The 11,861-nt window shown below is 39.6% G+C and overlaps 1 protein-coding gene across 1 annotated transcript in view; it reads right to left on the bottom strand.

Annotated features, from left to right (window-relative positions):
• The window catches only part of tgfbr3 (transforming growth factor, beta receptor III), a 73,224-nt gene extending 63,552 nt beyond the window's left edge, over positions 1-9,672 (bottom strand). The window contains exons 1-2 of the mRNA XM_088350055.1: positions 9,479-9,672; positions 2,285-2,454 (exon numbers count right to left, since the gene is read on the bottom strand). Of these exons, the coding sequence (XP_088206181.1) occupies positions 2,285-2,345 (61 nt within the window). The 5' untranslated portion in view covers positions 2,346-2,454; positions 9,479-9,672. The remainder of the gene's footprint in view (positions 1-2,284; positions 2,455-9,478) is intronic.
• Between the last annotated feature and the right edge of the window lie 2,189 nt (positions 9,673-11,861).

Consider the following 11,861-nt stretch of genomic DNA (forward strand, 5'->3'; position numbering starts at 1 on the left):
AATTTTAGTTCATGAAGCCTGTCAAAAAGCTCAAATGTGGGGTTTCTTCGAAATGGCAGAGTTACTAGTCGATTTCCTTCCACAATACCCTATACTTTTACATTTGTGTAACATCATTAAGTGTTTAGAAGTACTCTGTTGCTTTGCTAGAAATTAAGAGAAAAATAAACAACAGCAAGCTAAAACAGTGATTTAAAGGCTAATGTAACAAGCTGAAATGTGTTTTTCTCATATGAAGCAGGTATTTCAACATTTAATAATGGACTTCAGTGGCAAATTATACAATTCAGTGAAATCCAAGCACTGGATTGATGCCATCATGACAATAAATGTCTTTCCACACATTATTAACAGTTGGCAAACGGGGGATTTCCAAAACAAAAGGGAGCTTCACTTCCTCTGCTGTAGGTTTGGCTAATCAGCACTCCTCGAAGTACCTAAAATCTAAAAGCCCAGCACTGATATTCATCAAACACCACCAATGAGTAAGTGTAACAACTGACATAACTCAACCTTGGCAAAAAACATTTTAATTTAAAAGCCTTCCTGTTGTCCTTGGCACTTTATTAGTTAACTGATTATGATTTCAGTAACAAGTGTGGTCGAATTTAACTCAACCTCAATGACCCCCTCTTTGGTAAACTGTAAAGTACTTCATCCGTTCCGGAGCCATTGAATATCCAAAGACAAAGACGTCTTGTGATTACGTCGAGGCGTGAGGACGCTCCACAAGAAGGTCGAGGTGACGGCAGATGAACAACGCGCAGTACAGATCTTCTCATTCAAGCAGAAAAAAAGCTTCTCTTTGTGCTGCCAAGGTCACGGCGCATACATTCCTCAAAGCCGCTGAGTGCGGTTTGGGCCCAGGCCCCGGCTTACATCATCGTTCCAAGACTTTTATTAATGGCCACTGGAAGTGTACTGTACTGCAATGGACATGGCTTGCATTCATCTTTGTCCACCGATTGACTATCCCTTGTCTTATCAAGAGGTCATAAATCACAGAGTGCCACACCAGCCGCCTCTGACTTAGCTCCTCAAGCCTGCCGTGTCAGCACTTTCTTTAATGTAAATCCCCTTTTCCTCAACTGACAAAATGTGCTATCTACAAAGGCGTGCCGGGAGAAACTGTGGGAAATCCCGGAGATTGATACAGTCATTGCAAAGGTCAAACAAAGACGAACTATGTTGTGTTTAGTTTTTACTTTTTACTTGCGAAAAGAAGGTGTTTCTAATTTACCATATTGCTTCTTCTGAGTCATTTAAAGAACATCTTGTAAGTATTTAATTGCTGTGCACATCAAATCCTCAAATAGTTTGTAGCAACACAATGACTTTCAATATTTAATCCATTGTGGTTGTATATTTTCTTGGCACAATTCACTATTAAAGTAAAATGATAAGCTCTTGAGTAGTGTTTATACCATTAGTGCATTAAATTACTTACCCAAAAATTACAGCTTAATTTAAAGTCATATGAGTCCCCAAATGACTCTTACATTTCAAGAAATTATAGTCAACTTTCTATTGCTATACTATCTAATTTCTAGTTTGTGACTATGAATCGGCTGCAAGACAGCGTCTATCATTGCAAGTATTGGACCAATACAACACAGATACTGATACCCGGGAAAGAGTAGATAATTTTTTTATTGAAGACTAAATACTATTAAAATTAAACATGAACGCCGGGAATAGTGTCCCAACAGCACAACGAAACTAGAGCCGCTGCCGTGTGGTGTAGTGCTGTACTACAAACTGTTGCAAGTTAGCATGGAGGTAATCAATTTATGAGTCATCATTGCTGGTTGTCATCATTAACTTTTTGGATAAGCAACAATCCATACTAAAAATACCTAAATTAAAGGTCTTTGTGAGAGCTTTGTAGATTTGGAACTATGCTCTGAATAGTAATAACCTCAAAAGACGTTTTGGGGTTGAAAATAGGACAATTTTCCATTGCTTAGTAAGCTTGCGAAACTGCACCCAACCACATTGAGTGAAACCACAAATTAAAAGGCATGAGAGGTGTCCTTTTGAGTATTTACTTTCGCAATTTTTTCCTATGTATTGAGGCCACAAGCGAAAAAAAAAATAAACATTTCATTCTGATCCCTCCTGCTCACAAATCTGCACCAAAGCAAAATCCTATTTGTAAGAAACTACCTGAAGTCATACTGCAAGTTAACAGCCTAGATGAGAGTGTTCCTTCCTTTTTCACTCTGTTCTCATACAGTGATGAACCCAAAATATCCAAAACATCAGAACAAGCACATTGACGTACCTGCCGAAGCCATGCCACACGCTGCAAGCAGCAACAAGGCGAGGACGCATCCCCTGGCCATTGTTCCGAGTTGGCAGCCGGCGATATTCGGACAATATTTGGAAGTGGACGGAAAAGCCTCTTTTTCCGTCTTTCCCCTTTCCGAGAGGCCTGCTTACAGGATGTCAGTGCTGCAAACAAAAGAAGAGAAAGTCAAGCAGTGCTAAGAGGCAAAGAGGGAGTGAGTGTTAGGTTTAACGTGGCCCCCCGCAGGATACCGGGGAAGCGCTAGATTGGCGAGGTAAGGATTAATCTGGGGAGGTTAATTGGGGGTCTCGCAAACTTCAAAAGCGGTGGGGGAACATGCCACGGGGTATTAACACACTCTCACTGAGGAGAGGCTTCAAACGCTCACCTCTGTGACAAGTTTAACATGCCGCTGGTGCAACATAAAACACTTGACATTGTGGCAAAGTAGTACTTTTACACAGAAATGTAATTGGACAACAAAATGTGATTTGTATTTTTTTACAATATGCTCATTGGTCGTATTATAGTTCATCAAGAATAAATATTTCAATATATAACATCAGTCATGTGTGCCAGATCTCTGGTGTATCAAATTTTTGTTAGCATCAAGATAAAAACAATTGATTAACAGACACATTAGGAGTGTAACTATGACTTCAAGATCATGATATTGTACAGTGGGACCTCGCTACTTTGCGGTTCCACGTTCGCGGGTTCAGAGCTTCGCGGGTCTAAAAAATAATAATAATAAAATAAAATAATTTAAAAAAAAAATATATATATTTTTTTTAAGCATTTTGAAGGGGCGTCGCTACTTTGCGGTTCCACGTTCGTGGGTTCAGAGCTTCGCGGGTCTAAAAAATAATAATGCTTGTATATATATATATATATATATATATATATATATATATATATATATATATATATATATATATATATATATATATATATATATATGTATATGTATACCACAGCCATATCCCCCTAGTGGGAGGTGGCTAGAGTCATTTCTGACTCTTTTTGGGAGATTGATTCAGAGGAGGGGATTCCCAGCCCCCGCTCAACCCAACTGAGGTGTTGGGAGTCATAAGGTGACCGAACCCCCCAATTCCAACCCCTAATGCTGAACGCCAAGCAGGAAGGCACCGGGTACCAATGTTTAAGTCTTAGGTATGACTCGGCCGAGGCTTGAACCACAACCTCCCAGTCTCGGGGCGGGCGCCATACCCCCAAGGCCACTGAGCTGGTTTTAATAATAATAAATACTAACAAAATTAATAATAATAAAATAAAATAATAAAAGCATTTTTGAAGGGGCGCTACTTCGCGGATTTTCACTTTTCGCAGGTGGTTTTGGTCCTCATTAACCGCGATAACCGAGGGATTACTGTATTACAATGCAGCCGCAACATTGTTGCTATTGTATTTTGTTAACTTAAGCTCCTAATGCCTCACATTTGTTCAAGCATTTCTTAGCCGTTTTGTTTCTCAAAATATGTTTGTGTACAATCTGATGTAAAGTGAATATTTTTTCAACTATACCAAGAAAGATTGATTCGGGCGGCATTAGCTCAGGAGGGAGAGTGCTCGTCTTGGGATCAAGAGATCGCAGGTTCGATTCCCGGCTTTTCCGTGTTACATGTCGAAGTGTCCTTGGGAAAGACACTGAATCCCTAATGCCCCCAATAAGCAGGATAGCGTCTTACATGGCTGCACGGCCGCTATTGGGAAATGTGAAGCACACTGTAAAGCGCTTTGGGAAGTCTTGACTTGAAAAGCGCTATATAAATGCAGATCATTTCATTTCATTTCATTTCCTTAAAGTAATTTCCAACTCACTAGAAAGAAAATGATTGGTTTTCAAGATTTTACTGTGACTAATACATTTTTGCTTGTTTTACAACATAAGAATGTAAATTCTCAAAGAAAGTCATATTTTTTGCATTTTATTAGACAATAAAAGTAGTTATCAATTAGAATTTGATACGCGGCACGGCGGCGCAGTGGTTAGCGTGTGTGCGGCACAGTTCTGAGGTCATGAGATCGAACTTTCCTGTGTGGAGTTTGCATGTTCTCACTGTGCTTGTGTGGGTCTCCTCCCACATTCCAAAAACATGCATGTCAGGTTAATTGGCCGGTCCAAATTGTCCCTAGGTGTGAATGAGCGAGTGAATTGTCTGTCTCTGTGTACCCTGCGACTGGCTGGCAACCAGTTCAGGTTGTCCCCTGCCCACTGCCTGAAGATGGCTGGGATGGGCTCCAGCACCCCCATGACCCTACTGAGGATAAGCGGCAGAGATAATGGATGGATGGATGGATAGAATTTCATACATGAGGTAAAAACAGATATTGGCTACTACCTCTATTTTAAAGATGACATGCATTATATTCATTGTTGCAAATCATGACCAATATTTGAATTAATAAATTACACCATTTAGAGATTAAGGTCTGACCATCTCGAGGCCTTGGTCTAAAGCGACCGAGACCAGGAGGTCGCTGATTCGAGCCTCGACCGGTCATACCTAAGCCAACATTTGTACTAGAGGTAACATTGGGCCTTAAAAATGCTGCCCGACCCAATCTGGCCCGCGGGTATATAAGCCCGAACCCAGTCAACCTGACTGACTAACTTTATTTGAGGGACCTGAAGTACGAAGCTTTTGGGATTACTTTGCGCCGAGTCCCTCAAATCAAGTGAGCACTCCGAAGTGCAGCGTCAAAATGAACGGTTCGGCAAAGTGCAACAAAATGAAACTAAACAAAAAATGTCACTAAAAATAAAATCATATGCTGCCGATTACAAAATGCGCACAGTGAAACATACAGCCAAAAAGCAGAAAGTTTGCAAAGCTTGGAAGCTATCGGCGAGAATCAGAAATGACATCTACTGTGACACCGAGGATGAAACTTTCTTTGGATTCGGTGATTTGAAGTTAAACTAATGGTTTTGCAAGCATTTATTTTGGGATAGAGTTATCTTAATAATACAACTTCGGCGCAAGAGCGCGCATTTTGGCGCCGGAGTGCAGCACCCAAGCGTGTTACTTAAGTAAAAGTACTCTTATTTCAGAAAAATACTATAGTAAAAAGCAGTCATTTCAATAATTGCTTGAATAAAAATAAGTGCATGCTGTGCAGATCCTCCGCGAAGGCAAAAAAAATAATAAAAATAAATAAAGATAAAACGAGGAGAGAGAATCCCGGCCCGGCCCCACTTAATGATTGACATTGACATTGTCGAGTTCGGGCATGGCCCAAGAACTTACCACTAATTGCTACCTATTGCCTCCATGGTTAGCGCTTGGCATTAGGGCATGGAATTAGGGGGGTTCGGTAACCTAATGACTCTCTATGTCTGGTTTACTACATATCAGTGGGATAAAACTATTGTCACATAATTTACCGTGCACAGTCGTATTACTGTGTAAGGGAGCAGACCCCAGGAATAGGGTGAGGGGTAAAAAAGAAGAACACATAATTTCAGCGGTACTCAAAATTTTCTTAACGTTCATTTCTTTTTTTGATATGGCTAGACAGCGCTACAGTGCTGGAAATGTCCTTTCATTCCTAAATTGTGGTTTGAGTGACAGAGATAAGGATTTCATGCTTCACACTGAAATCTCGTATCGTGATATTTAGGTACGGCTATATCCGTATTAGACATAACAGAAAAAAACATCACATATTCACTCTATTTGGTCACTTCTATCTCAAAGCTCAACTTAAGTTCACTCAACAAACATAGAGATGATAGCAGCTGGGGTTGGGTTGCCACTAAGAAAATCAGGGATCTTTATTGTTCACAAGGGATTAATGAATTGTGCAGATAAATAGCAATGAATAACTGTTGCCTTGAACTTGGCAGAAGTATTTATATTTAAAAAAAAAACATATTTCCGTACTGCTAGACTTTGTACATATTTTGCCACCGGTTGAAAAAAAAAAATTGTCAACAAACCCAGGCTGGCAAAATGCGGAGATGCGCCAAAACACGGAGGTGGGTCAAATAGACATTGGACAAAAGAACCTTTCAGCGTGTGCCAGCTGCCTGGCCTGGGAAGTCATTTAAGAAGATCATGACAAATACTACACCTATGGAGCACCTTGGCCGTGATTTATGTTGCCACTTTACCCCAGTGTCCAACAAAGTGGAATTACTGAGGATAACCTCAGAGGGGCAGCAAAATTCCGAGGTAGCAAATAACAACATCAAAAGATAATTGGTGTTTGTTTGTTGGGTGCAGGGTTGGGAAGGGTTACTTTAACTTGATTACTTTCAATTACTTTTGGATTACTCCAATACCAAATATGCTAATAAAAGACAAAAGAAACTCAATATGAATAAAATTATGACTCACAACACGTGGTAAGCTTTCTCTCCTGGCTTTGATCTCTTTGATCTCCGTCAAAACTAACATAAAATGCGACAGAAACAAAATGAAAATAAATCCCAACAGCTTGCCAACATCATTTTTGCCGTTCCATGTATTCCGTTACTCCCCAAGCCTGCACAAAATTTAGTAATTTTATTCATATTTAGTTTCTCTTTTATTAGCATATTTGGTATTGGAGTAATCCAAAAGTAATTGAAAGTAATCCAGTTAAAGTAACCCTACCCAACCCTGGTTGGGTGTTTGTTCAAAATAGACGAAGGCCATCTTCCTACATTTATTCCTAGACCAATGCAATTAAGAGCAACTGTAGTCATCAATATCAAAAAAATAAAGCACCACAATTATATGGAGATAATAGTTGCATAAAAACTTCAAGATGCATCTTATCTATTCAAAGACTAAACAGTGGTCCCTCTTTACGCAAGCACCCCTAAACACGGGAATTTTGATATACAAGTTTTATTTGGCACAAAAACCTTGCTCGTCATACGAAGGAAAATCCAGGTCACGATTAATCCCAGAGGCTACCACTAGAGACCGCTTGTTACCACGCACCACCAGGATCAGTTGGTCGCAGTTTGTGCATGCACACTACTACAATCAAAATAAAATTGCGATGTAATAAGGTTTGGTGTGTACGTTCATTTAAAGTTACGGTAACTTTAATTTCAAGTGCACAGTAAGTGCTTGCTTCTCTAAAGTACTCATGCTCACGATTGTAACTGCTACTAGTAATGGCTGCCTTCTAGTGCCCATTTACTGCAACAATTAGAAACATAATAAAGGAATAGACAAAACTTTTTTTAAATGATTGCATTATCAAAGGGACAGCGTGGATTATTTGACCACTAGATGTTGCTGTATGATGTAGTGTAGTGCAACCAAAAAACGAGTGCTAAAAAGCAAAAGCAAGAATACCAACTATGATGTTTCAAAGTGACCAAAACACTCCATACTACTTCTCATTTTTGACAAGCCTTTCTGGGTACATGTAGAAGCAAGATGGCGGATCATGATGTCAGCTCCCTTTAGGTAAGGCTCATGTGTTGATTTCATCGTTGATTTCTTGGTCTACAGGTATTTTTTACCCTCATGAAGATGAAAGGAGTATCGCTCAATATAGTTAACACAACATCCTAACAAACATTATATACATCCATAACCATAGACAGACGCTCTCCCACTACGACCATTAGACTAACGAAAAACAGTAGACACGAACATTTTTTTCGGGATGTTGAGAAATATCCGAATATTGTTGTAAGTTAGATTTTGTATTGCATGCACCTTCTTCCGAGTACAGGACATTACTGTAGTGCTTCTTTCCGCTGCTACCAGCGTGTGGTGCTGTCATCCAGCATCCGCCCCGACGAAGAAATCTTGCTCTTCCTAGTTCGTGTGTAAACATTCTATACTCTATGTCCAGCGCATTAATAACTTTTACATTTTTATTGGTCAATATCTCGTGCATCCATTCAAAAAGTGTAAAGAAGAGGCGAGCTGTTTCCTTTGAAATTAAAGTGGAATAAGAAAGCTTGATTCGGTTGAGAAAATGGTTGGGTGGCTTTTATTTGGACACTCTCTAACATAGAGCATATAATTTTATGAAATGTTTATTTTTTAATACAAAACAATACAGGTTACTTATACAAGCCTTAAACATACTTATACAAACCTTAGACATACAAAATATAACACTGAAGCACATTACAAGCATATTCAACTTACAAACGATTGTCCAGAATCTCTTTCGTAAGTAAGACAGCGTCTCTATGCCCATCGTTATTTGATTTTATAACCCCTGGCACACTATAGTAATTACATTTACAACCTTGAAACGGGTTACTGGAGACCCTTACAACACATCCATCCATCCATCCATTATCTGCACCGCTTATCCTCAGTAGGGTCGCGGGGGTGCTGGAGCCCATCTCAGCTGTCTTCGGGCAGTGGGCAGGGGACACAATCAACTGGTTGCCAGCCACTCACTCGCTCGCTTATTCACACCTAGGGACAATTTGGACCGGCCAATTAACCTGACATGCATGTTTTTGGAATGTGGGAGGAAACCGGAGTGCCTAGATGAAACCCGCGCAAGCACGGGGAGAACATGCAAACTCCACACATGGGGTTCGATCTCATGACCTCAGAACTGTGCCGCACACGCGCTAACCACTGTGCCGCCTTGCTGCCCCCCTTACAACACATACGGGTTAAAATGCACTTTTATATGATAGTCCATGTGTTTTTACTTTTTATTTAATAATCTTTATTTTCACCACTATGAGCAGTAAATACACATTGTCTGTTTAAGGAAATTATTAAGTAGCAATTTAAAGGTATTTCTCATTTTGTGTTTTTGCAGGGGAAAGAAAATTGTGTGTACTAATTGTATTAATGCGTGTGTGGATTGGGCTGAAAATATGCTGCATCAAATATCTGTAATTAGGAATGCATTTCTTTTGACAGAGATGGATTCTTGTGTTATATTTGGAAGAGAATGAATTGCATCCTGATGTATTTTTGCTCTGCTCTTGGCACCGTAATGTCAACTGATTTGGAATTGACGTTTCAAACTGTACGCATCATAACATCTTGAAGTTTGAAGGATGCAACAGATGTTGGCGAGCGCCAAACTACAAACCCCAGCACCAAGACGTGAAATACGTTTCATAAGCACTTTTTGATGTTGTTTTATGTATCATAATCTTAGAAAAACAACCTATTTAAGCACTTAAAACAAAGTACACAATGGACATTTTGACAGACGGAGCGGAGAGTAGCGTACCTCCAGCCAGAGAAGTAAAACGTCCGGGATAAGTTTTCCGAAACGCGGCCTTAGAGCTTCTTTTTCTTCGGGCCACGACACAGCTGACTTGGCCGAGAACTGAGTTACTAGGGCGGGTAGCGAGTGGGAGAGTTACGCGGAGGAAACCTAGAGCCTCCACCTCCGTTACGGAGTTTGCCACACTTTTCCGCTGACTTTCCGACAGACTCCGATGGGCTCAGTTGAAGGGGGCGCGGTATGGGCGGGGTGAGAGTCGTCCCAAACAAAAAGGGGGGGGGTCCTAGGTGACGTCACACTATGACTCAGGACCGAGTCACTGGTTGAATCAAGACGAGGGATTTATACAGTGACATTTGGGATGGTTTGCAGGCGACTACTGAAAATTGCATACCTGTCAACCTGTACGATTTTGCTGCACAAAGTACGTTTATTATGCATTGTAAGACGTGTACGACGTACGAGAAAATCTGTAAGGAAAAAATTTGTCAATTATGGGTACCATCCGGTATACACCGACTATCACGAAACAGCAAATCAATCAAGTCAAACGAGTTCGCCGCAGAAGCCTCTATCTCGGTATCGTTTTTCTCGTTGCAAACGAAGCGAGCTGTTTGATGTAGTGAAAGGAAGTCCGTCTCTTTTTAGAGAAACGTCTTTTTCGGCTCAACTCATTAAAGAGAGCAGACTCTAAACCGGCTCACTTGCTTTGATGCATTATATCACAAATTATTAATTATTATGTTGTACAAAGAAGAAAAAAGGAAGTATAAGATGAGAAAATTTAAAAAGACAGGTTTGTGGTTATACCTTTAATCAGTACATCACCAAAAATAATTTAATGCAGAAAATGAATTCATAATTTAAATAAGAAAATGTCTTATTCTACTTAATTATATTTGCATGTATTTTTTCCCTTTACAGTGAACGTCCAAGATACTTCATTTTTAAACTTTTTTTTTATAATAAACCTCATTCATGTCGAGCAACTCAGGATCTCACAACAAAATTTTTATTAAAAATATATATGATATAACGAAACACATGTACAATATAACATGTTAAACTTCATAAATAAACATGTTTGAAAATAAAAATATGTTGTAAGATTATTTTCTATTTTGTAAGGGAAAATACGACAGTTTGTAAGGGCATGGAGCCGTGGAGGTTGACAGGTATGAAATTGTAAAATAAACCAGTACACCAGGGGTCTCGAATAGGGGTGGGCGATACGAGGAATGTCAATTCAATCCGAGTTAATACAGTCAAGTATTGATTGATACCGGTCCAATACCAATACTTTTTTTTTCATTGGAAATGACCAAGACCGGCCCAAGCCTTCATGGAGCCCTAGCAAAATTAGATCTGGGGCCCCCTGTCACTTGATCATTTCTACACTAGAACTCATTCCATGTTCTACTCCAGGGGTGGGCAACTATTTGGAGTCAGGATCCGCATGTGACATGTTATATCCATCCATCCATTAATTGCACCGCTTATCCTCAGTAGGGTCACGGGGGTGCCGGAGCCCATCCCAGTTGTCCTCGGGCAGTGGGCAGGGGATACCCTGAACTGGTTGCCAGCCAGTCGCAGGACACACAGAGACAGACCACTCACTCGCACATTCACAGCTAGGGACAATGGATGTTTTTGGAGTGTGGGAGAAACCGGAGTGCTCGCAGGAAACACACTCAAGCACGGGGAGAACATGCAAACTCCACACAGGAGGATTCGATCACAAAACTGTGCGGCGGACGCGCTAACCACACATCCGCCGTGCCGCCTTGACATGTTATACTTCTTTTTAAATAGATTAGTTTCATCAAATTGATTTTGAAATGACCACAATTAGAACTAAAAAGTATATTACGTTCCTGTTTTAAGCTCTTCATTCGTTATTTAGTTTTGGAGTATTACTGCAGGTTTTTTAGTTTTTGCTTTTAGTATTTCCAAAGTCAGATTTCTATTGAAGTTCTGCATTTTTTGTGGTATTATTGTAGTATTTCTGAAGTAATTTTTACATAGTATTTCCATAGCATTTTTTTAGTATATCCGTAGTACTTTTGTTGCATTTCGAAAGTAGATTTTTTGTTGTATATTTGTAGAATGTTTGTAGTATTACAGTAGTTTTATTACTATAGTGTTTTTGCAGTATTACTGCAGTATATTTTTTTTTAATTATTTTTTTCTGTCTCTGTTGTAATTTGTAGTATTTCCATATTAAACCGTTTTTTTATATCTTTAGTGTTTCTGTAGTATCTTTGTAGTACATGTTACTGCAGTTTTATTTTTGTTCTGTAATATTTTTGTAATATTTCCATAGGATAACTTTTGTAGTATCGCTATAGGTGTATTTTGCAGTATTTTTGTTGTAATCCTCTAGTAG

This window comes from Urocampus carinirostris, chromosome 12 (genome assembly GCF_059441175.1).
Source record: "Urocampus carinirostris isolate Australia breed hairy pipefish chromosome 12, RoL_Ucar_1.0, whole genome shotgun sequence".
In the NCBI taxonomy this organism is placed as follows: Eukaryota; Metazoa; Chordata; class Actinopteri; order Syngnathiformes; family Syngnathidae; genus Urocampus; species Urocampus carinirostris.